At 67.3% G+C, this 20963-nt stretch overlaps 11 protein-coding genes across 11 annotated transcripts; 8 read left to right on the top strand and 3 right to left on the bottom strand.

Moving 5' to 3' along the window:
• Positions 1-67: 67 nt before the first annotated feature.
• On the bottom strand, positions 68-706 carry MICPUCDRAFT_53884 (uncharacterized protein; the record flags this gene model as incomplete). Its single annotated transcript, XM_003063945.1, has 1 exon — positions 68-706. One exon carries the CDS (start codon positions 704-706, stop codon positions 68-70), a length of 639 nt encoding a protein of 212 aa, XP_003063991.1.
• Positions 707-927: 221 nt separating this feature from the next.
• MICPUCDRAFT_70215 (methyltransferase) lies at positions 928-2553 on the top strand. Its single transcript, XM_003064132.1, has 2 exons — positions 928-1514; positions 1708-2553. The coding sequence occupies exons 1-2, from the start codon at positions 958-960 to the stop codon at positions 2303-2305; spliced, it is 1155 nt and encodes a 384-aa protein (XP_003064178.1). The 5' UTR covers positions 928-957; the 3' UTR covers positions 2306-2553.
• A 28-nt stretch (positions 2554-2581) lies between these two features.
• On the bottom strand, positions 2582-3633 carry MICPUCDRAFT_11004 (uncharacterized protein; the record flags this gene model as incomplete). Its single annotated transcript, XM_003063944.1, has 2 exons — positions 2582-3183; positions 3288-3633. Coding segments are annotated over 2 exons (948 nt in total), but the record flags the coding sequence as incomplete, so codon positions are not given.
• A 371-nt stretch (positions 3634-4004) lies between these two features.
• On the top strand, positions 4005-6287 carry MICPUCDRAFT_53881 (uncharacterized protein; the record flags this gene model as incomplete). Its single annotated transcript, XM_003064131.1, has 1 exon — positions 4005-6287. One exon carries the CDS (start codon positions 4005-4007, stop codon positions 6285-6287), a length of 2283 nt encoding a protein of 760 aa, XP_003064177.1.
• A 136-nt stretch (positions 6288-6423) lies between these two features.
• On the top strand, positions 6424-8189 carry MICPUCDRAFT_53880 (uncharacterized protein). Its single transcript, XM_003064130.1, has 2 exons — positions 6424-7624; positions 7853-8189. The coding sequence occupies exons 1-2, from the start codon at positions 6600-6602 to the stop codon at positions 8079-8081; spliced, it is 1254 nt and encodes a 417-aa protein (XP_003064176.1). The 5' UTR covers positions 6424-6599; the 3' UTR covers positions 8082-8189.
• Positions 8190-9055: 866 nt separating this feature from the next.
• On the top strand, positions 9056-10500 carry MICPUCDRAFT_66245 (uncharacterized protein; the record flags this gene model as incomplete). Its single annotated transcript, XM_003064129.1, has 2 exons — positions 9056-9916; positions 10097-10500. 2 exons carry the CDS (start codon positions 9056-9058, stop codon positions 10439-10441), a joined length of 1206 nt encoding a protein of 401 aa, XP_003064175.1. The 3' UTR covers positions 10442-10500.
• MICPUCDRAFT_66243 (uncharacterized protein) lies at positions 10479-11686 on the bottom strand (the record flags this gene model as incomplete). The annotated part of the gene is made up of 1 exon (XM_003063943.1): positions 10479-11686. One exon carries the CDS (start codon positions 11684-11686, stop codon positions 10499-10501), a length of 1188 nt encoding a protein of 395 aa, XP_003063989.1. The 3' UTR covers positions 10479-10498.
• A 693-nt stretch (positions 11687-12379) lies between these two features.
• MICPUCDRAFT_53877 (uncharacterized protein) lies at positions 12380-13384 on the top strand (the record flags this gene model as incomplete). Its single annotated transcript, XM_003064128.1, has 2 exons — positions 12380-12754; positions 12815-13384. 2 exons carry the CDS (start codon positions 12380-12382, stop codon positions 13382-13384), a joined length of 945 nt encoding a protein of 314 aa, XP_003064174.1.
• An 805-nt stretch (positions 13385-14189) lies between these two features.
• On the top strand, positions 14190-15047 carry MICPUCDRAFT_3107 (uncharacterized protein; the record flags this gene model as incomplete). Its single annotated transcript, XM_003064127.1, has 1 exon — positions 14190-15047. A coding segment is annotated over one exon (858 nt), but the record flags the coding sequence as incomplete, so codon positions are not given.
• A 574-nt stretch (positions 15048-15621) lies between these two features.
• Positions 15622-16864, top strand: MICPUCDRAFT_53875 (high mobility group family B protein; the record flags this gene model as incomplete). The annotated part of the gene is made up of 2 exons (XM_003064126.1): positions 15622-15764; positions 16231-16864. The coding sequence occupies 2 exons, from the start codon at positions 15622-15624 to the stop codon at positions 16862-16864; spliced, it is 777 nt and encodes a 258-aa protein (XP_003064172.1).
• A 984-nt stretch (positions 16865-17848) lies between these two features.
• Positions 17849-19403, top strand: MICPUCDRAFT_23128 (glycosyltransferase family 2 protein; the record flags this gene model as incomplete). The annotated part of the gene is made up of 3 exons (XM_003064125.1): positions 17849-18052; positions 18225-19160; positions 19206-19403. The coding sequence occupies 3 exons, from the start codon at positions 17849-17851 to the stop codon at positions 19401-19403; spliced, it is 1338 nt and encodes a 445-aa protein (XP_003064171.1).
• Between the last annotated feature and the right edge of the window lie 1560 nt (positions 19404-20963).

Here is a 20963-nt window from a genome sequence, read left to right as displayed (position 1 = left end):
GAGGCGCGGTCGTTCGCGCGTGATGCTCGTTCGTCGTGCGTTGAAACGTCAGTCAGCTCCGTTCGCGTCAGTTCGTCTGCGTCTCCGGCTCTTCGTCTGAATCAGATTCTTCCTCCGACGCCTCTTCGTCGGCGCGGAGGTCTTCGAAGACGCGATACCACTTCCTCGCCTTCTCTTCGTCCACGGGCACGCCGCAGCGACCGTGTTCGTAGATTTCCGAGAGGGCCCACGCGCCATGTGAGTATGAAAAAATCGTCGCCAAGTCGTAATACGCCTGGAGCGCTTTCGGGACGTTTTGCTTCACGCCGAGGCCGAGTTCATAACACACCCCGACTCTGTAGGTCGCGTAGTCGTTCCCTAAACTCGCGGACTTTTCAAACCAACAGAACGCCGTCGTGCGGTCTTCCGGCACGACGTTGCCTTCGAAGTAGCAGCACCCGATGTCGCACATGGCAGCGGCGTCGCCGCGCTCGGCCGCTTTGCGCCACCAGTAGAGCGCCTTGTCGGACTCCTTCTTCTCCTCGCCGTGTTCGAACCTCAGACCGAGCGCGTACAGAGCGTCGGGGGGCACCGGCAAAGACGCGTCCGTCTTCTCCGCGTCCTTGAACACGTCGCTCACCTCCGCGAGCGCGACGCGATCGCTCGGCTCCGTCCCGAGGTGCGAGAACACGACGGCGGCGACGTGCGCGTCGGGGGCGAAGGCCATGCTCGGATCCGCGCGCGGCGGCGGCGGGGGGCGGGGACTGCGCGGGGAAAAGTGGTCGTTGAAGGGACAGGATAGTGCGTTCTTACAAACGTGTTTCACCCATCGCCCGGTTTCAACATTTGATCGCTCCCCCTTTCAACTGACCGGTGAACTGTTTTTGTATGGAACGACCCTGCTCACATGACGTCTTGGAAGAGGCCGAAGAGACCGTCACTGGCATGCACGCGGCGCGGGCGCCGACGCCGGTCGCCATGGCGGGCTCTCCGCCGGGGTCCCCTCGCAAGGCGACGACCCCGTGCTGCGCGTCCGGCGGCGGCGGCGGCGGCGGCGGCGGCGCGAGCGCGGACGCCGCGAAGGCCGCCGCGACGGCCGCGTCATCGTCGTCGAACGCCGACGCGCAGCGCGCGGCCGTCGCCGCGGACTACGCCAAGGTGGCCACCGCCGACGGCGGGTGCTGCGTCTCGTCCGCGCCCAACCGCGGCGCGATCGGGTACACGCGCGAGGACCTCGCGCTCGCGGGCGACGCCGACCTCGGCGTCGGCTGCGGCGCGCCCGCGCGGCTCGCGGCGCTCCGACCGGGGGAAGCCGTCCTCGACCTCGGATGCGGCGCGGGGATCGACTGCTTCCTCGCCGCGAACGACGTCGGGGGGCGCGGCGTCGTGATCGGCGTGGACATGACCCCGGACATGCTCCAGCGCGCGCGCGAGGGCGCGAAAGCGCGCGGCCTCGCCCCGCCGCGCGTTCAGTTCCGACTGGGAGAGATCGAGAATTTGCCGTGCGCGGACGACGAGGTGGACGTCGTGATCAGGTGCGTTCTATACACTGGTCCCCATACGACCCCGTCGGCGTGGTGAACGCCGATCCTTAAGGACTTTTCCCGGCGCATCTCTCCGCCCAGGGTCCCTCGCTTTCAATCCCCGCCCTCGACGCCTTTCAACTCCACCTGACGCCTGTGAACTCCACCCCGACATCATCGCTTCGTATGGACCCTCGACCCTCAGCAACTGCGTCGTGAACCTCTCGCCGGACAAACCCAGGGTGCTGCGAGAGGCGCTCCGGGTCCTGAAGCCCGGGGGGCGGCTCGCGATCAGCGACGTCGTCTCCACCGCGGAGCTCCCGGCGCGGTTGAAGACCGCGGAGGCGCTGTCGTGCTGAGTCGCGGGCGCGCCCGTCGCGGCGGACCTGGTCCGGATGTTAACGGACGCGGGGTTCGCGGATGTGCGCGTGGAGGAGAAGGCGGAGAGCAGGGAGTTCATCAAGGACTGGATGCCGGGATCCGGCGCGGAGAATTACGTCGTGAGCGCGAACGTCACCGCGGTGAAGCCGAAGAAGAAGACCGAAACCGCGGTCGAGGCGAACGAAGACGCGTCGGCGGCGGCGGCGGCGGCGGCGGCGACGAAGGCGTTCGCGTCCGCGGCGGGGACGAGCGCGTCCGTCGCCGCCCCCGTCGGCGCCGCGGCGATGTCGCTCCTGACGGCCATCGGTAAGGTGATGAAGACGATGGCGGAGCATCACGCGGCGCACACGGACGACGTCCCGGCCGCGGAGTCGTGCCGCGAGCCCGAGCCGGCGAAGGAGAAGAAGGCGGGATGCTGATAAGCCGCCCCGGGAAGGGGCGCTCGTCGCGACGCGGGTCGGCGGGAGAGAGGCTCTCGCCCGCCGACCGCGCGGCGTCATCACGACCGGCGTCGTCGCCACGCGGAGCGAGCCGAGCGCGGAACGAAGTGACCGAGAGACGAACGAAACCGGCGACGCGCCGGGACGTCTCTCGCGATGTGTTCGCGCGCGGGTTACGCACGCGGCGACGACGCGATTTTGTAACAACGACACAACGACGCGAAATACCTACGCGCGCCGCGACCGCGCCTACGGATTGACGACGTTCACGGGCTTCCCGTCCAAGAACGCGGCGATGTTCTCCGCGACCATGTCCATGAGCCGCTGCCTCGTCTCCACGCGCTTCCACCCGATGTGCGGCGTCAGGATCACGTTCGGGAGCGTGTACAGCGGCGAGTCCTCCGGCGGCGGCTCCGTCTCTTGCACGTCCAACCCGGCGCCGGCGATGGTTCCCTTCTTCAGCGCGTCCACGAGGTCCTCTTCGCACACGACGCCCCCGCGCGCGGTGTTTATGAGGTACGCGGTCTTCTTCATCTTCCCCAGCGCGACCGCGTCGATCAAGTGTCGCGTCTCCGCGTTCAGAGGGCAGTGCACGGAGACGTAATCGCTCCTCTCGAGGAGGTCGTGCAGCGATCGCGCCGCCTCCCACCTCGCCGTCGTCGTCGCGCGTCTGCTCCACACGAGCGTCTTCATCCCGAGCGCGGCCGCGATGTCCGCCACCTTGGCGCCGATCGCGCCGGTGCCGCCGACGAGCCCGATCGTCTTCCCGCCGACCTCGTCGTGCGCGTGCGTGAGCTTCGGACCCGCGAAGTTGCTCCGGTCGCCGCGCGCGAGCACGCGCTGCTGGTGCACGATGGACGCTGAGGGCCATTCCATACAAAAATAGTTCACCGGTCAGTTGAAAGGGAGATCGATCAAACGTTGAAACCGGGCGATGGGTGAAAAACTTTTGTATAGAACGCACCTGAGAAGTTGAGGACGTGCGTCACGACGAGGTGCGCGACCGCGTCCGTGCTGTACGTCGGGACGTTGCACACGACGATCCCGCGCCTTTTGGCGGCGTCCAAGTCGACGTTGTTGTACCCCGTCCCGGCCTCGCATATGAGCTTCACGCTGGGCGGGAGAAGGTGGACGTCCACCGGTACTTCCTTCGTTATCACGATGTCGTGGTTCGTCGCGCGCGTCGCGATGACCGCGGGCGACGGCGTGCTGTCGTCGTGCCGCGTGAGGCACGACGCGCCGCCGCACGCGTCCGCGATCTTCGAGAGGTCGAGCTTCGCGTCGAAGTCGAGCCTCGCGGCGTTCACGAGGCACGCCGCGGCGCGCCGGTGCGCCATCGCGTCTGGATAGGCGTCGGCGCGCGCTTTTCCGACGAAGTAGCGGACGCGGACGCGGACGACGACTCGCGACTCGCGCGATTTGCCCGTTCGAGTCCCGAGGGAGGGCTCGTCGGGTTGTCGACGCGAGCGGGCGCGGGAGCGCACTTCCGCCCGCGCCTCGGTGCGCGCGCCGCATCGCACGTCCACGCCCGCGAGCGAACGCGGAGGAGGTTTCCCACGCGCGCGCGCGGGGACCTTCGCGGATCCAGAGACGCGGGGGACGCGCGCGGAAGAGCGAGCGTTCGATCGACCTCGCGGGACGGACGAGGAAAAACCAACCAATTTAAAACTCCACGCAACGAATGGCGGACCGCCCCGCGTCCACGCGCGGGCGCGGGCCGATGGTCAAAGTCTTCGCGCGCCCCGACCGCAACCCGGTCGCGACGTCGCTGAACAAGAGCGCGCCGCCAAAGTTCGAGGACGCGCCGGGTTCGACGTCCTCGACCGTCGCCCCAGCGGCCGTCTCATCCTTCGGGTCCGGGGATCCCATCGCCGCGACGCTCCTCTCGCTCGAGGCGACGCTCCGCGCGATGGACGATATCGACGTCGCGTCCGCGGCGGCGTCGAAATCCAAATCCAAATCCAACACCGGGGGACGTCCGAAGCGCGACGCGAAGCCCGCGGCGGGGAGATCGAAGACCGGGTCGATCGAGACGGGGAGGAGCGAGACGCGCGCGGCATCGTTCGGGGGACCGAACTACGTCCCGAGTCTCAGCCGAAGCGGCGTCCCGGCGGCGTCGGCGCCGGGCGCGAACGACCTTCCCTCGCTCGTGGAGCGCGCGCGAGACGATCGCGGGGTGTACGTCGCGCGCGATCTGTGGAACGCGATCCGCGTCAACTTGGACGACCACCTCGCGATCAAGAACTCCGAGGGGATGACCGTCTCGGAGCTCAGACGCGACGTCGCCAAGGCGCAGTCGCGCGCGCGCGAGTTTGAAGTCAAATACCGCCAGTGCGAACGCGTCGTCTCCGGGGACCAGAAAGACCTCGCGGAGCGCGCGGCGCAGCTCCAAGACGAGCTCGCGGTCGTGAAGCGCGAGAGGAACAAGATGAAAGAAGCGCACGAGGCGCAGATTGACACCCTCAACGCGATGTTGGCGTCGAGGGACACGCCCGCCGGCGCGAAGAGCGACGAACTTCGCGCGTCGCTGGACGACGCGTCGTTCCGTCTGAAGCTCGAGAACGCTCGGCTGGACCAGTCCACCTCGCGCGTCGACGCGCTCGAGATGGAGAGCGAGTACCTGCGCGAGCGGCACGCCGCGGACGTGCTCGCGATGGAGGAGCTGGAGGGGAGGTACCGCGAGGCGATGGCGCGGCTCGAGGAGGCGCGCGCGACGACGACGACGACTTCGGACGGCAGCGGCGGCGCGGCGAGCGCGGGCGCGGGCGCGGGTTCCACTCCAAACGCAAACGCATCGACCGCCGCGGAAGAGCGATTACGTTTGGATAACCGCCGCCTCGTCGCGCTTCTAGAGCGCACCGCGGAGTTCAAGAGGCTCGTCCGCGACACCGCCAAATTGGACGGGATGCACTACGTCACCCTCTCGGAGATGCTACAGAAGAAGAACGCGACGTCGGAACGCTACCCGCCGCTGCGCGACCGCGGCGGCGCCTCCGACGGAATATCCGACGGGGGCGACTACGCCGACGAGGGCGCCAACTGGGTCCCAAAGGAGACGTTACGGCTCACGAAGGCGTTCCTGAAGGACGTCGTCCCGAAGGTGCCGCTCGGCCCGTTCATGACGTTGCTGTTGGATTTAAACGCGGCGTGGCGCGCGCACGAGGCGGCGGTTCTCGCGGAGACGAAGAAGCGGCACGCGTCAGACGTGAACCGCATCAAAGCGCGCGACCCGCACCGCGAGATCGTGCTCGAGAACACCGTGATGCACATGAAGAAGCAGCTGCAGCGCGCGAGGAAGGACAAGATCGCGCTGGACGAGCTGCGCGCGGCGGCGGCGAAGAGGGCGGAGAAGGGCGCCGCCGGCGACGGAGGGGGCGACGACGAGAACAAGGTGCTGCTCGAGTGGGCGCTCGCGACGATCGAGACGCTCTCGAAGCAAGTCGCGGACACGATGCGCGCGAACAAGACGCTGAAATCGCGCCTCGTGGCCTTGGGCGGGAGGGACGCGCCGCTGATGGCCGCGGGGAGCGGGGCCGGGGCCGGGGCCGGGGGCGGGGTAAAGGGAGCGGCGGGATACTCGAGCGACGGGTACGACGACGAAGCCGGCGGGGAGGTGGCGACGGACGCGGAGATCATCCTTCCGCGCATGACGACGTCGACGTCGAGGAGGACCCCGCCTTCCTACGCTCCGGGCGACGGCGTGCCGGCGCCGGACCCGTACGTCCCCCCGGAGGCGGCGACCGCGGCGGCCCCCGGGGTGTCGGTGACGCGGCACGAGATGAAGCCGACGCGGGGACGCGCGCGGAGCGTCGCGGGCGGGAGAGTCGGAGCGAATCCGTCGTACTCGTGGGCGGGGTGCGACGTTGGGGGCGGGTCGGGCGTGGGCGTCGCCGTGCGGCGGGGGAAGGGCGGGGGGAAGGGGGGTAAAGGGAGCGCGTTAGACGGGTACTTCGTGTCGGGGTGACTGCGTTTGTGATGAGTCATGGACTTGCTGAGACAGGTGTAGAAAATCGGCACGACGACCTCTGCCAGGCTCGCACACCAGGAATTCAAAAATCGCACCGCGCTCGTCCACTCGAGACCGCACCGGCGCGCGTTCGTTCGTTCGGTCGCCGATACGCGAGAAACCCAGCGCCGCGCGTCCCTCCGCCGCCGCTGTCGCCCCCCCTCCCCCGCGTTGACGGCGCGTTAAGGTTCAGACCGCCGGCGTCGCGACAGCCAGCGGAGAGATTTGATTTAGGCGCGCGCGAAGAGAAGACGCGAGTCGCCACGCACCATGGCCGAGGCCGACCTCGCGCGGTACGAGCAGGAGCTCCTCCGGCGGAACGCCGCGCTGGAGGAGCGCGCGGCGGCGTCCATCGCGCGCGCGAAGGCGGTCGTGGAAGGGACGATCCCCCCGTCCCCCGGCGCGGCGGACGCGCCGGATCTGGAGGAGTACTCCGACGTCGACGACGATCCGAACGACGACGACGACGACGACGACGCGCGCGCGCGCCCGCCGACGCCGCCGCAAGCCAAGCGCGCGGAGGTGGCGGCGGCGGCGGCGGCGGCGAAGAGCCCGTCGAAACAGCAGCCTCCCGCCGCCGCGAAGCGCGCGACCGCGGCGTCCAAGACGAGAGCGCGCGCGTCGAGCGGCGACGCGTCGTCCATCATTCGAGCGTCCGCCTCCGCCTCCGCCGCGCCCGACCTCGACGCGCGCGACCACAACGACGCGTGGGAGGACGCGTACGACGAGGACAAGTACGGCCGACTCGCGCGCGCGCGCATCCGCGCGCTGCAGGACGAGCTCGCGGCGCAAGCCCGCGAGCTCCGCGAGGCGCACGCGCGCCTGAAGGAGCGCGACGTCGAGCTCAAGCGTCTGCTCACGGAAAAGCTCTCAGGCGCGTTCTATCTCACGCCGGTCCCCATACGACCGCGTCGGCGTGGTGAACGCCGTTTCTTAAGGACTTTCGCCCGGCGCATCTCTCCGCCCAGGGTCCCTCGCTCACAATCCCGACACATCTCGACGCCTTTCAACTCCACTTTTGACGCCTATGAACTCCACCCCGATATCATCGCTCGTGTGGACCCTCGACCCTCAGCCGCCAAGGCGCAGAAGACGCAGCAGACGGCCGCGGACAAGGAGCGCAAGGCGGCGCTCGACGCGAGAGCGCAGCTCGAGGCGAAGGAACGCGAGTGCGCGGAGCTGCGACGCGAGATGGACCGCGCGTCGCGCGCGAACAAGGCGGCGGAGACGGAGTTCAAGACGAGGGACGTGCGGCTCAACCGAGCGTTGGAGGACGCGGAGCGGTATAAAGGCGCGTTTTCGTCGTCACACCACCGGTCCCCATACGACCCCGTTGGCGTTGTGAACGCCGATCCTTAAGGACTTTCTCTCCCGGCGGTCGTTTCTCTCCGCCCACCCCTCGCGCGCTTTCAATCCCGACGCACCTCGACGCCTCACGACTCCCACGTCTGACGCCTCACGACTCCGCCCCGACGTCGCCTCGAACGACGGAACGCGCCTGCAGATCTGCTCGAGCGCGCGAGGGAGGCGGCGAAGGGCGGGAACGCGTCGACGCGGGCGGAGGCGGACAAGCTCCGCGGGGAGAACAAGCGGTTGGAGCGGCAGAAGGCTGAGCTCGTCGCCGCGTTTAAGAAACAGATGAAGCTGATCGACGTCTTGAAGCGGCAAAAGATTCACGTGGAGGCGGCGCGGTCGCTGCAGTTCGCGGAGGAGGACTTCATGCGGACGTTAGACGCGGGCGCGCACGAGTAGGAACTGATCGTTACGAAGAGGGGATGTGATGGCTTAGCGCGGGGCGGGCGGGGGGTCGAGAGATGGTGTACTGTACATAACACGCGAGAAGCGACGACGTCGTTCGAGAGTTCTGTCGCCTGGCGTTTTTGAACGCGCCCGCGGCAGCGGAGAGCAAACAGAAAAGCGCGCACTCTTCGCACCGACGCGGTTCTCGCGAAACCCTCTCCGTCGTTCCTACTGCGTGCGCATACGAGTGTATCGGTACGTTTCGCGAAAACGAGGGTGAGATCCGCGCGCGGCCTGAGGTCGCAAATCGATCCCCGCGGAAAGATTCCGCAGAATCTGGGAATGACGTCTTGGCTCGCTTTTGAGTCAGCAAGCAACCGTCGCGCCGGGCGGTCAATCGGCGACGCGCGTCCGCACGCGCGCGCCACGCTCCGGGAACGTTCCGCGTTTCCGCGAGTAAAGCGTTAAGAGAAGGCACTCGCGTCGTTCGAGGCGCGCGCGAGGCTCAGATCGTGCGCGCGCGCGCGTCGCCGCCGCCGCGGGAAAGCGAAACGTGGCGAATTCTCGCGCTCGATTTTTTTTCTTTCTCGGCGCGTCCGAGGCGAAGAACCCTCGGATCTGAGCGTCCTATCCTCGCGACAGAACCTCGCGCCGCCGTCAAAATGTCCGCCGCGAGCGACGTCGGGTTCCCGTTCGGGTCCCTCCTCAAGGACTCCGCGGCGTTCGTCAACGACGCGGTCAAGAGCGGCCCGCTGCGCGGCGTGCTCGAGTCGCTCGGCCTCACCGACCTCGTCCTCGGCGGTCTCCCGTACGAGTTCCTCTTCGTGCTCGAGACCGCGCACATCTGGTTCCCGGTCCTCACACTCTTCGCGCTGTTCTTCTTCGGGCCCGCGGCGGCGTACAAAGTCTTGGGATTTCGGCCGAACGGCGGCCGCGCGAACCGCGCGTGGCTCGCGCTCTCCACGGCGGTGACGCTGCGGCACTTCATGCTCGTCGTCTTCAACCTGCCGCCGATTCGAGCGGTGCTACGCGCGGTCGGGCTCGAGATCGTGCCGTTCCGTCTGCGCAGAGTCATGCCGGGCGGAAGCAGGGGCGGCGCGAGGGACGCGAGAAGGGCCAACATCTCCGGGGACACGGAGACGGGCGCGAAGGAGGACACGTGCTTCGCGGATAAGTTTCAAGACGTCGCCGCCGCGCCGACGGCGTTTTCTTCGCGCGTGGAGAACGAGGTCACCGTCAGGGATTACGACGACTTCAAAGACCGCGTCGGCGACATGCCGAACCGACTCCCTATCCTCGAGTCCAACGGGCGATGGAGCGAGATGATGGACAAGTCGCTGCCCGGGTTGAGTTACCGCGCGTGGCGTCACGTCCTGCCGTACGGCGGCACCGAATACCTCTCTCGAACGGTGTGGGAGAACAGCACCGTGGAGGAGATGTGCGACTTTTTCAACTGCGACGACACGCGCGCGTCGTGGGATAAGCTCCTGTTTCGACACCGCGTCCTCGAGAGGGACGAGCGGACGGGCGCGGAGTGCGTGTTTTGGGAACGCGCCTTGCCGGTGATCAGCAACAGGGATTACGTCTTCACGCGGCGGACGTGGAAGGACGTGGAAGGACACACGTACTGGGCCATCAACAAGCACTGCACGCACTCGCAGACGCCGGAGACGCCCAATCTGAAGCGCGTGGATCCGTACTTCAGCGCGTGGAGGATGCGCGCGATCCCCGGGCCGGACGGTCGGCTCACCGCGTCGGAGTGCATCCTGTCGCACTTTGAGGAGCAGAAGGTGAACCAGGACGTCGCTCGGTTCGCGGTCAAGTGCGGGATGTGGGGGATGGTGAAGGGCATGGACGTCGGGTTCAGGCAGTTTCAGCGCGACCGGACCGCGCGCGCGGATGCGATCGTCGCCGCCGGTCGCGGCGGGGCGATCGGGGGGGTGTTGGATCGCGAGCGCCCGCGGGAGAGTTTCAGTTTTGCGCGCGATCACCGTCATCATCGCGAACGTCGCGGCGGCGGGTGGAAGGAGGCGCTGAAGAACCTCGCCGTCGGCGGCGTCGTGACCACGATCGGGGTTCTCGCGTACGTCGACGCGAAGGACGACGACGCGCGGCGGAGGCGAAGGCGCGCGGCGATCCGGAGGAACGCGGAGGAAAACAAGACGTTGCCCTCGAGGCGGCGGCGGCACGGCCATCACGCCGTCGACGCCGCGGATGCGGACGCGATCGTGGACCCGAGATACGTCTCCGCGTCGTTCGTCCGCGGCGGCGGCGGCGGCGGCGAGGGCGAGGGGGACGGTGCCGCGCGCGAAGGCGGGACCGCGTCGGAGCAGCCCGGCGCGGATAGCCCCGCGGCGGGTCGAGGCTCGTGATCGATCTAAGATTATTTAGCCGCGACGACTGGTCGCGCGTTCAATTCATTCATTCATTCATCGTTCTCGAACGCGTTCATCACATCGCTTTTTGTGAGTCATAAGAAATCGCACCTCGCCGCGACGTCCTCCCGCAACGACCTGAGCTGCTCCAACGTCGGACCCGGCGCGTCCTCCTCCCCGACCCCCTCGCCCGCGTCGTCCCCTCTCGCCTCCTTCATCGCGAGCTCCACCGCCGCCAGCAGCCTCGCCGGCGTCGTGAACACCTCCTCCTCCTCGCCGACGAGCGCGGCGTCCATGACGTCGCCGCTTTCGCCGTCGTCGCCGCGCTCCAAGCACATCTGCCCCACACCCCCCTGCCCCGTCGCGGTACCCGCGCCGTCGTCGTCGTCCTCCGGCGGCGTCAGCGCGTCCGTCAGCGCGTCGGACCGCTCGCGTCCGGGGGGAATCGAGAGCAGCACGTCGATGATGCGACGCTCCGCGGTGACCAGATTCAGCGACCGCAGCTCCTTCGCCTTCAGCGGCACCCTCCCTAAGATGGCGCGCACGGCGTCGCGCCTCGATGTGAGGTTCTTCTCCGCCTGCGCGAGCGCGTTCGACTCCCCCTCTTCCGCGAGTCTCGCGGTGATGGCGTCCCAGCGTTCGCTCAGCTCGCGCGCCTCGCGCTTCGTCAGGCCTGCTGCCTCGTTCGTCGACGCGTCGTCGTCGCCGTCGTCGTCGTCGTCGTCGTCGTCGTCCCCCGACGCGATCGCGGGGAGGAGCGCGGACCCGAACGACCGCTCCGCGAGCGCGCTCACGCGCGCGCACAGCGCGTCGATCGCGTCCGCGGCGTCGCCCTCTCCCGCGGCGTTCAGCTCGTCGATGCGTCGCGTCGCGCGGTCGTAAAACGCGGTCGTGAGGTCCGTCCTCGCGTCGTCCACCGCGTCGTCCAGGCGCTCCGGCGGCGTCGAGAGGAGCGCGTCGAGGAGCGCGTCGCGGTCCGCGTCCGTCGCGCCGACGGCGACGGCGCGAAGAATTTTCGCGTTCGTCTTCGCGCGACGGAGGATCGTCCCGCGCGCGGCGGGAATCGCGGACGGACGACGCGCGGTCGCGGCGGGAGCGGCGGCGCGCGCGCGCGATCCGGCCCCAGCGCGCGCGGGCGCGACGACGCGCGCGAACGAAACGGTCGCGGACGAGGACGTCATGACGGGGACCGTCTCGTCGAGCGGCGGCGGCGCGCGTCGAACAACAAAGCAGCGCTTTCATTCGATCGGCCTGCTGCTGAAAGCTGCCGCTTCGGAGGAGTTGGTCGCGCGTGAAAAATAGTAAATAGTTTAGACTAAATGTTCATACGCGCGTCGTCCCTCTTTTGCGGCCTCTGAAACTTCCGAAGGTCGTTCGTTGCTCGTTGGTGCCGGCTTCGCGCGAGTTTCCACGGCCGCGAAAAAGAAAAGGGAAAACAGTGGAAAAGGCGACCGCACGCTCGGCATCCGCGTCACAGCGCGGGGGTCCGGCGCGCGAACGGCCGGACGAACCGAGCGCGCCGCGGCGTCGTCGATACGCGCGAGGCGTCCGCGCGCGTCCCTCCTCGCGGCGGCGTCGCGACTCGACCCGCGCGTCGAAGCGCGCGGCGCGCCATCGCGCGCGTCGCACCGCCGCAAAAAAGAGAGCACCCGACCGCGGTCGCGGCGCTCGCGGTCGAGCGGCCGCGATGGAGCGCGGCGCGGGGGACGCCGCGACGGGGCCGTCGACGCCGTCGCCGCCGCCGAAACGCGGCGTCGAGGTCAGCAACAAGATCGACAAGGAGTGCACGCTCGTGAAAGGTGCGACGCGCGCGCGGTCGCTCCCCCGCGGCGCGCGCGAGACGGCCCCGCCGCGCTCGCCGCGCGATCGATCGCTCGCTCTATCCTGCAGCCTCGTCCAGCCTTTCGGCAGCTTTTTTTTATATCGTCACGATGGATGGACGCCCGCGCGGCCGTTTCGCCGTCCTCCCTCACGCCATCGTTTCCCCCTCCCCGCGTCGCAGTCGTGTACACCCCGCGCCCCGGTCTGTTCGCGGACCTGTGCCTGTGCGTCGACGCGCAGGGGCTCAGGATCCTGCGCGCGGAGATCTCCGGCGCGGGCGCGCTGCGCGCCTATCGCTTCTGGGTCGTGGACGACGAGACCGCGTTCAAGCTCGAACACGCGCACCTGAACCCGATATCCCTCGCGATTCGAGACGCGGTCGTGAAGCAGGGCGCGTGGCACTCCGTCCACGGCGCGGACGCGGTGAAGATCAGCGGCGAGGCGTTCCTCCGCGTGGACGCGCCGAGGCACGCGCTGAGCCTCAGGCGCGTCCCATGTCACGCCGGTCCCCGTACGACCGCGTCGGCGCGGTGAACGCCGTTCCTTAAGGACTTTCTTTTCCCGTCGTCACTGTTATCCCACCCCTCGCGTTCAATCCCGACACACCTCGACACCTTTCAACTCCAACTGATTGACGCACCCCTCAACTCCACCCCGACGTTCGCTTTGAATGATGGACCCTCGACCCTCAGGGCGCCCGACCGCGTCGGCCTCCTCCGCGACGTCGCCGCGACGCTGTTGCACCGCGGCGTGGACTTCGACTCCCTCCGCACGTTCACCGCGTGGGGCTCCGACAGCGTCCCGACCGCGGTCGTGGAGGGGTCCGTCGTCGCGGACGAGCGCGTCGCGGAACGCGTCGGGACGCGCGTCAGCGGCGGCGCGGAGTGGGAAGAGGTGATGCGCGCGTTGCGCGACGTCGCCGTCGGCGGGCTCGAGCGCGGAGGCGTCCCCGCTTCCGCGATCGCGACGATGACCGGCGGGCGCGGGTCGCCGACGAGGACGGCGCACGCGGACGATGCGATGGAGGGCGCGCACGACGACGAACGGGGAGGGGGCGGGGGGACGATATCGCGCGCCAAAGCCGGCGCGGGGATGCGAAAGGCGCGTTCTATACACTGATCCCCATACGACCCCGTCGGCGTTGTGAACGTCGATCCTTAAGGACTTTGCCCCGCGTTTCTCTCCGCCCACCCCTCGCTTTCAATCCCCGTCCTCGACGCCTTTCAACTCCATCTGACGCCTTTGAACTCCACCCCGACATCGCTTTGTATGGAACGACCCTAAGGCGGAGTCGATCGCGGATCTGAACCGGTTCCAGACGGAGTGGCGGCCGCCGGGAGGGACGGCGGGAGGGGGAGCGGGAGGGGCGGCGTCGGGCGCGATTGGCGCGATGGGCGCGGAAGGTTTCCCGCGCTGCGCGTCGCCGGCGCCGGCGGGGCGGACGGACGGCGTGAACGGGGGCGGCGCTTTCGGCGCTTTCGGCGGCGGCGCACACGCGCACGCGCACGGGCACGGCGGGCTGCACCGGTCGTTCTCCGTCGCGGACATGAACGCGAACATCACGAGCGGCGGGCACGGCGCCGATCGCGGAAGCGGGTCGCCGTTCCGGCCCGGGATGCCGCAGTCGATCACGCACTCCGCGAGCGTGAAAGACCTGAGCTCGCTGGGCAAGGCGACCACGAAGATGCCGCGACTCGCGGAGCTCGAGTCGGACGAACGGATGTCGGACGTCGGCGGAGTACGCGCGGCGGGCGCGACGTCCCCGGACATCATCCCGGAGGACGGGACGTGGCACGACGACGGGATAGCGCGGAACTACGCGCTCGCGAACGCGCACGTCGCGCCGTCACCGCCGGGCGCGGACGCCGCGAAATCGCTCTTCGGCGAAGGCGCGTTCCCGGACCTCCCGCCGCCGCGTCGAGACCTCGGCGCGGGGGATTACGCGTTGCTCAGAGAGTTGGGAAGAGGGCTGTGCGGGACCGTGTACCTCGCGCGCGAGAGGGCGACCGGGAACATCGTCGCGTTCAAGGTGATGCGGAAGTCGAAGCTCGTGGACGTCGGCGAGGCGAAGCACGCGAGCGAGGAGCGGCGGCTGCACGAGCGCGTCAGTCGCGGCCCGTTCATCAACCGCCTCCTCGCGTCGTTTCAAGACGCGCACGCGTTGTTTCTCGTCCTAGAGTACGCGCCGTGCGGGGATCTGTTTCAGGCTATGAACTTCCACGGGCTGCCCTCGCGGAACGACGCGGTGATATTCACGATCCAAGTCGCGACCGCGCTGGAGCACTTGCACGGCTTGGGGTACGTCTATCGCGACTTGAAGCCGGAGAACATCTTGCTGCACGGGCACGGCAGCGTGCAGCTCGCGGACTTCGGGATGGCGAAAGCGCTTCGACCGGGCGAGCGATCGTTCACCATCTGCGGCACCGCGCAGTACATGTCCCCGGAGGTGTTACTTCACCGCGGGTGTTACTTCGAAGCGGATCTGTGGGCGGTCGGGATCTTCATCTACGAGCTCGTCACCGGCGACACGCCGTTTTCGTCCATCAGCGGCTCGCGGCAGGACCTGTATCGCCGGCTCATGTCGCACGACCCGGACCACATGGTTTTCCCCTCGAGCATCGACAAGAAGACGTCGAGCGTCGTGAAGGGGTTACTCCAGAACGAAGAGCATCGTCGCCTGGGCGCGTGCGGAAAGATGACGGAGCTGTATAAGCACCCCTGGTTCGACGCCGTGGACGTGTGCGCGGTGCAGCGCGGCTCGGCGACGCCGCGGCTGCAGCCGAGGCGACGGAACGTGATATACGACCCGGCGCTGCAGCGGGTGCTGGAGCGGGGGGACGTGCCGTGGCAGCGCGGGGGGGTCGTGGACGACCCCGCGATCTTAGCGTTGTTCGAGGCGTTTTGAATCGCGCGCGAAGGAGAAGAGGATAGAGGAGCGCGCGGCGCGGGAGACGGCGGATTCTTTTCGACGGGAATAATAAAACGAAACTCGTCGCCGGCCGACCGAACGCGACGCGCACGCGCTTTCAGTCTGCGGTGAATTTACCCCGCGTTTTGGAATTGTCATCGAAGCGAACCCTATGCGTCGCGGTCAGCGATTGACCGGGAAATTCGGGAAAAATCGAGATTTCCGTGATTTTTCCCGCAGGGTGAAAGCGCGTGTGTTTCTCCTCGCGGGGGAACGAATCGCGCAATTTCCTCCAGGAACAATTCTCATACGCGTCGTCCCGACGAGGGTTTTCCTGACCACGATTACTGTCGCGTAGGGGCATTTCGCGTGCGCATCGCGAGTCGGCAACTTTCGTCGTTTACGTCAGACACACCCCACCCCCGCCTTACCGTAAAATCGAACGATCATGGCGCCCAAGAAGGAAACGAAAAACGCCCTCGTCGTCGAGCGCCTCCACGTGATCCTCGCGGACGCGGATTTAGAGACGATGACCGTCAAGAACGTCCAGGCGAAGCTCGAGTCCGAGCTCAAGACCGATATCGAGCGCGGGTTCGTCCGCGAACAGGTGATCGCTCTTCCTCTAATCGACCTCGCGCCTCGTCTCCATCGCGTGCGGCGCCGCGGGCGTCTTACGACGCCTCGGGGACGCCCTCGAGGCGCGCAATTCACGCAATTCACCCGCTCGCGAGCTCCGAATATTCGATCGCCGCGCTGACGTTTCATTTTGAACCCCCCGCCTCCCTCTCTCTCTCCGCTCAGGTCGAGAAGTACCTTACGGCGAAGCAATCCAAGGGGTACGTCCGAGTCCGCGCGCGAATTCCATCTCCCTCGCGTCCCGCTCGCCGTCGTCGTCTTCGTCGTCGTCGAGCCGTCTTCGTCGGTCGTCGAATCGGACGATTTAATCAACACGATTCGCGAAAACGCGAGACTACGAACAATTCATTCGATACACAATCGACACGCTGACCGCCACCCCCTCCCTCGCTCGCGCTCGATCTTCTCCGACAACGAACAGCACGAAACGCAAGGCGGACGGCTCCGGCGGCAAGGCTGGGAAGAAGTCCAAGGACGACAAGAAGGGTAAGAAGCGCGGTCGCGGCAAGGGCAAAGACGTCACGGACCCGAACAAGCCCAAGGGACCCAAAGGCGCGTACATGTGCTTCGTGCAGATCGCGCGCCCGAAGATCAACGCGTCGCAGCCCGGCCTGAAGTTCGCGGAGATCGCGAAGCAGCTCGGCGAGCAGTGGAAGTCCATGGACGCGCCGACGCGCGCCAAGTACGATAAGTTGGCGGAGGACGACAAGTTGCGGTACGCGCGCGACATCGCCGCGTACGTGCCCATGGACGCCGCCGGTCTTGACCAGCTCAGGAAGGAGAAGCAGGCGAAGAAGTCCGCGGGAGGGTTGCAGAAGCCGTACAAGTGCACGCCCGCGCTCACGAAGTTCCTCGGCGGGGATAAGACGATCTCGCGGGCGAACCTCACGAGCAGACTGTGGTCGTACTTCAAGAGCAAGGAGCTCATGGACCCGGCGAACAAGCGGTGGGTCGTCGCGGATAAGCAGCTGAAGGACCTCCTCGGCGTGGACCGATTCCAAGGGTTCACGGTGTCGAAGTACCTCTCCCAGCACCTCCTCCCGATGGACGCGTGAGGGCGAGGACGAGAGAGACGTACGTTGAATATATAGCAGCGGAACGGAACGGAACGGAACGACGACGGATGCCGCCCAGTCGTCGACGACGTCGACGAGGGCTCTTCTGGGAGCGAAGAGAAAACTATAAACAGAACTCGAACGCGGAATAGCTGAGGGCTGTGATAAGGCTTAATACGATGAAACCGTTCTACATACAGTACGACAGACCGCGTCCACACGCCCGCGCCGCGCGCGATCGACCGAACGAGGGAGCGGCCCGGAGCAGCCCGGGACGAGCCGAGGCGCGCGCTCGCCGCGCGCGGCGACGGCACTCTCGCTCGCGTCCTCCCCCTCCCCCTCCCCGTCCACCCGACCTCGCCCTCGCTTCTTCGCAGACGGACGATCGCGCGCGACGGCATGCCGCCGTGGTCGTGGTCGTTCGCGCGCGCGCGCGCGGGCGCGCACGCGTCGCTGCCGGTGAACGCGCTCGCGTCCCCCCCCGCGTCGCCGTCGACGCGCGCGAACGCGGGAGGTCCGCAGAAGCCGAGGAGTCGAGTCGCGTCGGTCGCTCGCGGCGCGGCGATCGTCGCGCTGTGCGTCGCCGCGATCGCGGCGCTGTACCACCTCGCGTCGCCGACGATCGCGGAGGCGATCGGCGACGCCGCGCGGCGACAGCGCGCGGCCGCGTACGTCTCCGAGAAGCTCACCGTCTTCGGCGAGGCGCCCTCCCTTCTCGGTCCTCTCGAGAAAAATCAAACGCGTTTTACAACGCAGTCCGTCTCATCCACCGCGCTTCCCTCGTCGACCCTACCGCCCGGCGTCCTCGCGCGAGAGCTCCGAGCCGTGTTCCTGATCCCGTTCCTTCAAGCCTGCGTCGCGACCACCGCGTTTTTATCCTCCCTCGTCGCCGCGGACAGGATGTTTCACGTCTACGTCGCCGCCTACTGGCGTCTCTGTTCGCGGAAGGATCCGGTCTCGGCGCGGTGGCGTGTGCGCGCGCCGATGCCGGACCCGCAGACCGTGACCCCGGACACCGTGCACTTGTTCCCCACGGTCGTCGTGCAGCTGCCGATGTTCAACGAGAAGGAAGTCTGCGAGCACGTCATCGACGCGGCGTGCGCGTTGGAGTATCCGCGGTCGAGAATTCTCGTGCAAATTTTGGACGACTCGACGTGCTCGGAGACGCGGCGTCGGATCGAGCACAAGGTGTTCTATCTCACACTGGTCCCCGTACGACGGCGTTCGCGTGGTGAACGCCGATCCTTAAGGACTTTTGCCGTCGCATCTCTCCACCCATCCCACGCGTTCAATCCCCGCCCTCGACGCCTTTCACCTTCAACTGACGCCTTTGAACTCCACCCCGATATCATCGCACAAGGTGTTCGAGTGGAAAGAGCGAGGGGCGAACATCGCGTACCGGTGGCGGTCGAACCGCTCGGGGTACAAGTCCGGCGCGATGGAGGAGGCGATGGAAGACATCGCTGCGTACGAATACGTCGCGATATTCGACGCGGACTTCGACCCGGAGCCGGACTTTCTGCTCAAGACGGTGGTCTACCTGCGCGATAACCCCGCCGCGGGGTTCGCGCAAGCGCGGTGGGTGTACACGAACGGCGACGAGAGCGTGCTGACGCGCGTCCAGGAGATATCGTTGAACTACCACATCCGCTGCGAGCAGTACGCGCGCCACGCCGCGGACGTCTTCTTCAACTTCAACGGCACCGCCGGGGTGTGGCGCCGCGCGTGCATCGAAGACGCCGGCGGCTGGAACCACCGGACGACGGTCGAGGACATGGACCTCTCTCTTCGCGCGTACCTTCGAGGGTGGAAGTTCATATTCCTGGACGACGTGACGTGCCCGAACGAGATCCCAGCGTGTTACGACGCGTTCCGCAAGCAGCAGCATCGCTGGAGCTGCGGACCGATGCAGCTGTGGCGCGCGGCGACGACGGCGGTGTGGACGGCGAAGGACGTCCCGTTCGCGAAGAAGTGCTACCTCGTCGTCTTCTTCTTCGGCACGCGCATGTTCGCCACGCACGTCGTGTCCTTCTTCCTGTACTGCGTCCTCATCCCGCTGTGCGCGACCGCGCCGGAGGTGACGATCCCGTTCTGGGCGCTCGTGTACGCGCCCGTGCTCGTCACGCTGTCCACGATCGCGTTCACGCCGCGGGGGTGGCGCGTCGCCGCGCAGTACGTGCTGTTCGAGAACGCGATGTGCATCGTGAAGCTCACCGCGATGCTCGCTGGGCTCTTACATTGGTCGAACGCGCACGAGTGGGTCGTCACCACGAAGCTCGGGAGGTTCGTCGACAAGGTGAAGCGCAGCGAGGTCGGCGTCAAGGCGAAGGCGGCGGCGAAGAGAGTCGCCGCGAGCGTGCCGGAAAAGTTGAAGAGAGCGCGAAAGGTGTACGCGCGAGAACTGTGCATGGGCGCGTTCTTCCTGTCGTGCGGGCTGTACGGCGTGTGCGTGCACGCGATGTGGTACTACGCGATATTCCTGTGCGCGCAGGGCGTCGTGTTCCTCGCGTTCGGGTTGAATTACGTCGACGGGAGGTGAGAGGCGGGGCGGGCGCGTAGAAACTACTGTGGTCGAAACGCACACGCACGCGCGCACTGCAGTTCAAAAGCGCGCACAGCACTCGAACGCGTTCCCGAACGACGAAACGCGTCGATCCGTCATCAGACTCGTCCGCGTCTCCTCGCGCGCGCGCACGCGCTGCCGCGATGCCGTACAAGCTCGTGGGAGGCGGCCTTCGAACCGCGTTCGGGAAGAACGACCGCGTCTCCCCCGAGCAAGTCATCGAGTCCGCGGGATGGAGCGCCGGTCGCGGCGGAGGTGGTCGGACGTACCAATCGTTCCTCCTCCTCGTGACCTGCGTCACGATCGCGTCCGAGGCTGCCGAGGTCGCGCTCCTGTCGCTCGTGCTCCCGCACATCCGCGCGGAGTTCAACCTGAACGGGTTCGAGACGGATCAGGTCGCGGTGTCGATATTCGCCGGGCAGATGGCCGGGTGCTTCGTCTTGGGGAAGCTCGCGGACGTGCGCGGCCGACGACCGTGCGCGATCCTCGCGTCGTTCCTCGTCGCCGCGGGAGGGTACCTCAGCGCGATGGCGTGGGACGTGAACACGCTCATGGCGTGCCGGTTCGTCGTCGGCATGGGCGTCGGGGCCGCGTTCGTGCCGATCGACATGCTCGCGGAGGCGTGCCCGGACGACGTGCGTGCGCGACGCCCCCGGACCCGATCCCGTCGAGATCGACGCGCTTCTCTCATCGCTTCTCTCGCGCGCGCGTCGGTCGATCAGATCTTGTAAATCTAATCCGTCGTCGCGGCGCGCGTTCTGACCACAATAGCTCTCCTTCCATTTCATCGCGCAGGTCCGCACGGCGGTGACGCAGGTCGCGAACTTATCCTTCAGCGTCGGCGTCGTCGCGATCACGATCCTCGGGTGGCTCACGCTGGACGCGCGCGGTTGGCGGACGCTGACGTTTCTCACCGCCGTCCCTCCCACGTTCGCGTGCGTCATGTCGTGTTACCTCGAGGAGTCCCCGACGTGGTCCGCGGAGCGAGGGAAGACGGCGGACGCGAAGCGCGTCTTAGACCGGATATGCGCGGAGAACACGGGAAGGTTTCTCCCCGAGGGCCTGGAGATCATCAGCGAGAGGGAGCTGAAGAAGAACGACGGGATGACGCGGCCGGCGACGGCGAATTCGGCGAATTCGGCGACGACGGCGACGACGGCGGACGACGCCCTCCTCGGCTTGTCTCTCCTCGGCGGCGAGCTCGGCGGAAGCACCGGCGCGGGCGAATCCTCGGACTCGCCGCCGGACGCGGAGACGAACGTCAAGCTCGCGACGTCGGTGGCGCACAACCTCGTGGGGACGAGAGTCAACGCGTTTCGGACGCTCTGCCTGTGGACCGTCGCCTTCGTGCAGACGTTTAACTTTTACGGGCTGATGCTGCACTCGCCGCTGGTGTTCCGACGGACGGCGTACGACGACTTAGGGCGCGAGAGGAAAGACGTCATCGCGTTCGATTTTCTCGCGATCATAATCGTCAACGCCGGGGACATCGTCGGGAACGGCCTGGCGCTCGCGGCGCTCAAAGCGAAAGCCAAC

Source organism: Micromonas pusilla (genome assembly GCF_000151265.4).
Source record: "Micromonas pusilla CCMP1545 genomic scaffold MICPUCscaffold_16, whole genome shotgun sequence".
NCBI lineage: Eukaryota > Viridiplantae > Chlorophyta > Mamiellophyceae > Mamiellales > Mamiellaceae > Micromonas > Micromonas pusilla.
This window is presented reverse-complemented; position numbering and strand designations above follow the sequence as displayed.

Excerpts from the sequence above, each read along its gene's own strand:
- MICPUCDRAFT_53880 (XM_003064130.1), top strand. The coding sequence starts at position 6,600 with ATGGCCGAGGCCGACCTCGCGCGGTACGAGCAGGAGCTCCTCCGGCGG. Across the intron at positions 7,625-7,852 it reads GCGGAGCGGTATAAAGGCGC|GGAGGCGGCGAAGGGCGGGA; the intron begins GTTTTCGTCGTC and ends CGAGCGCGCGAG.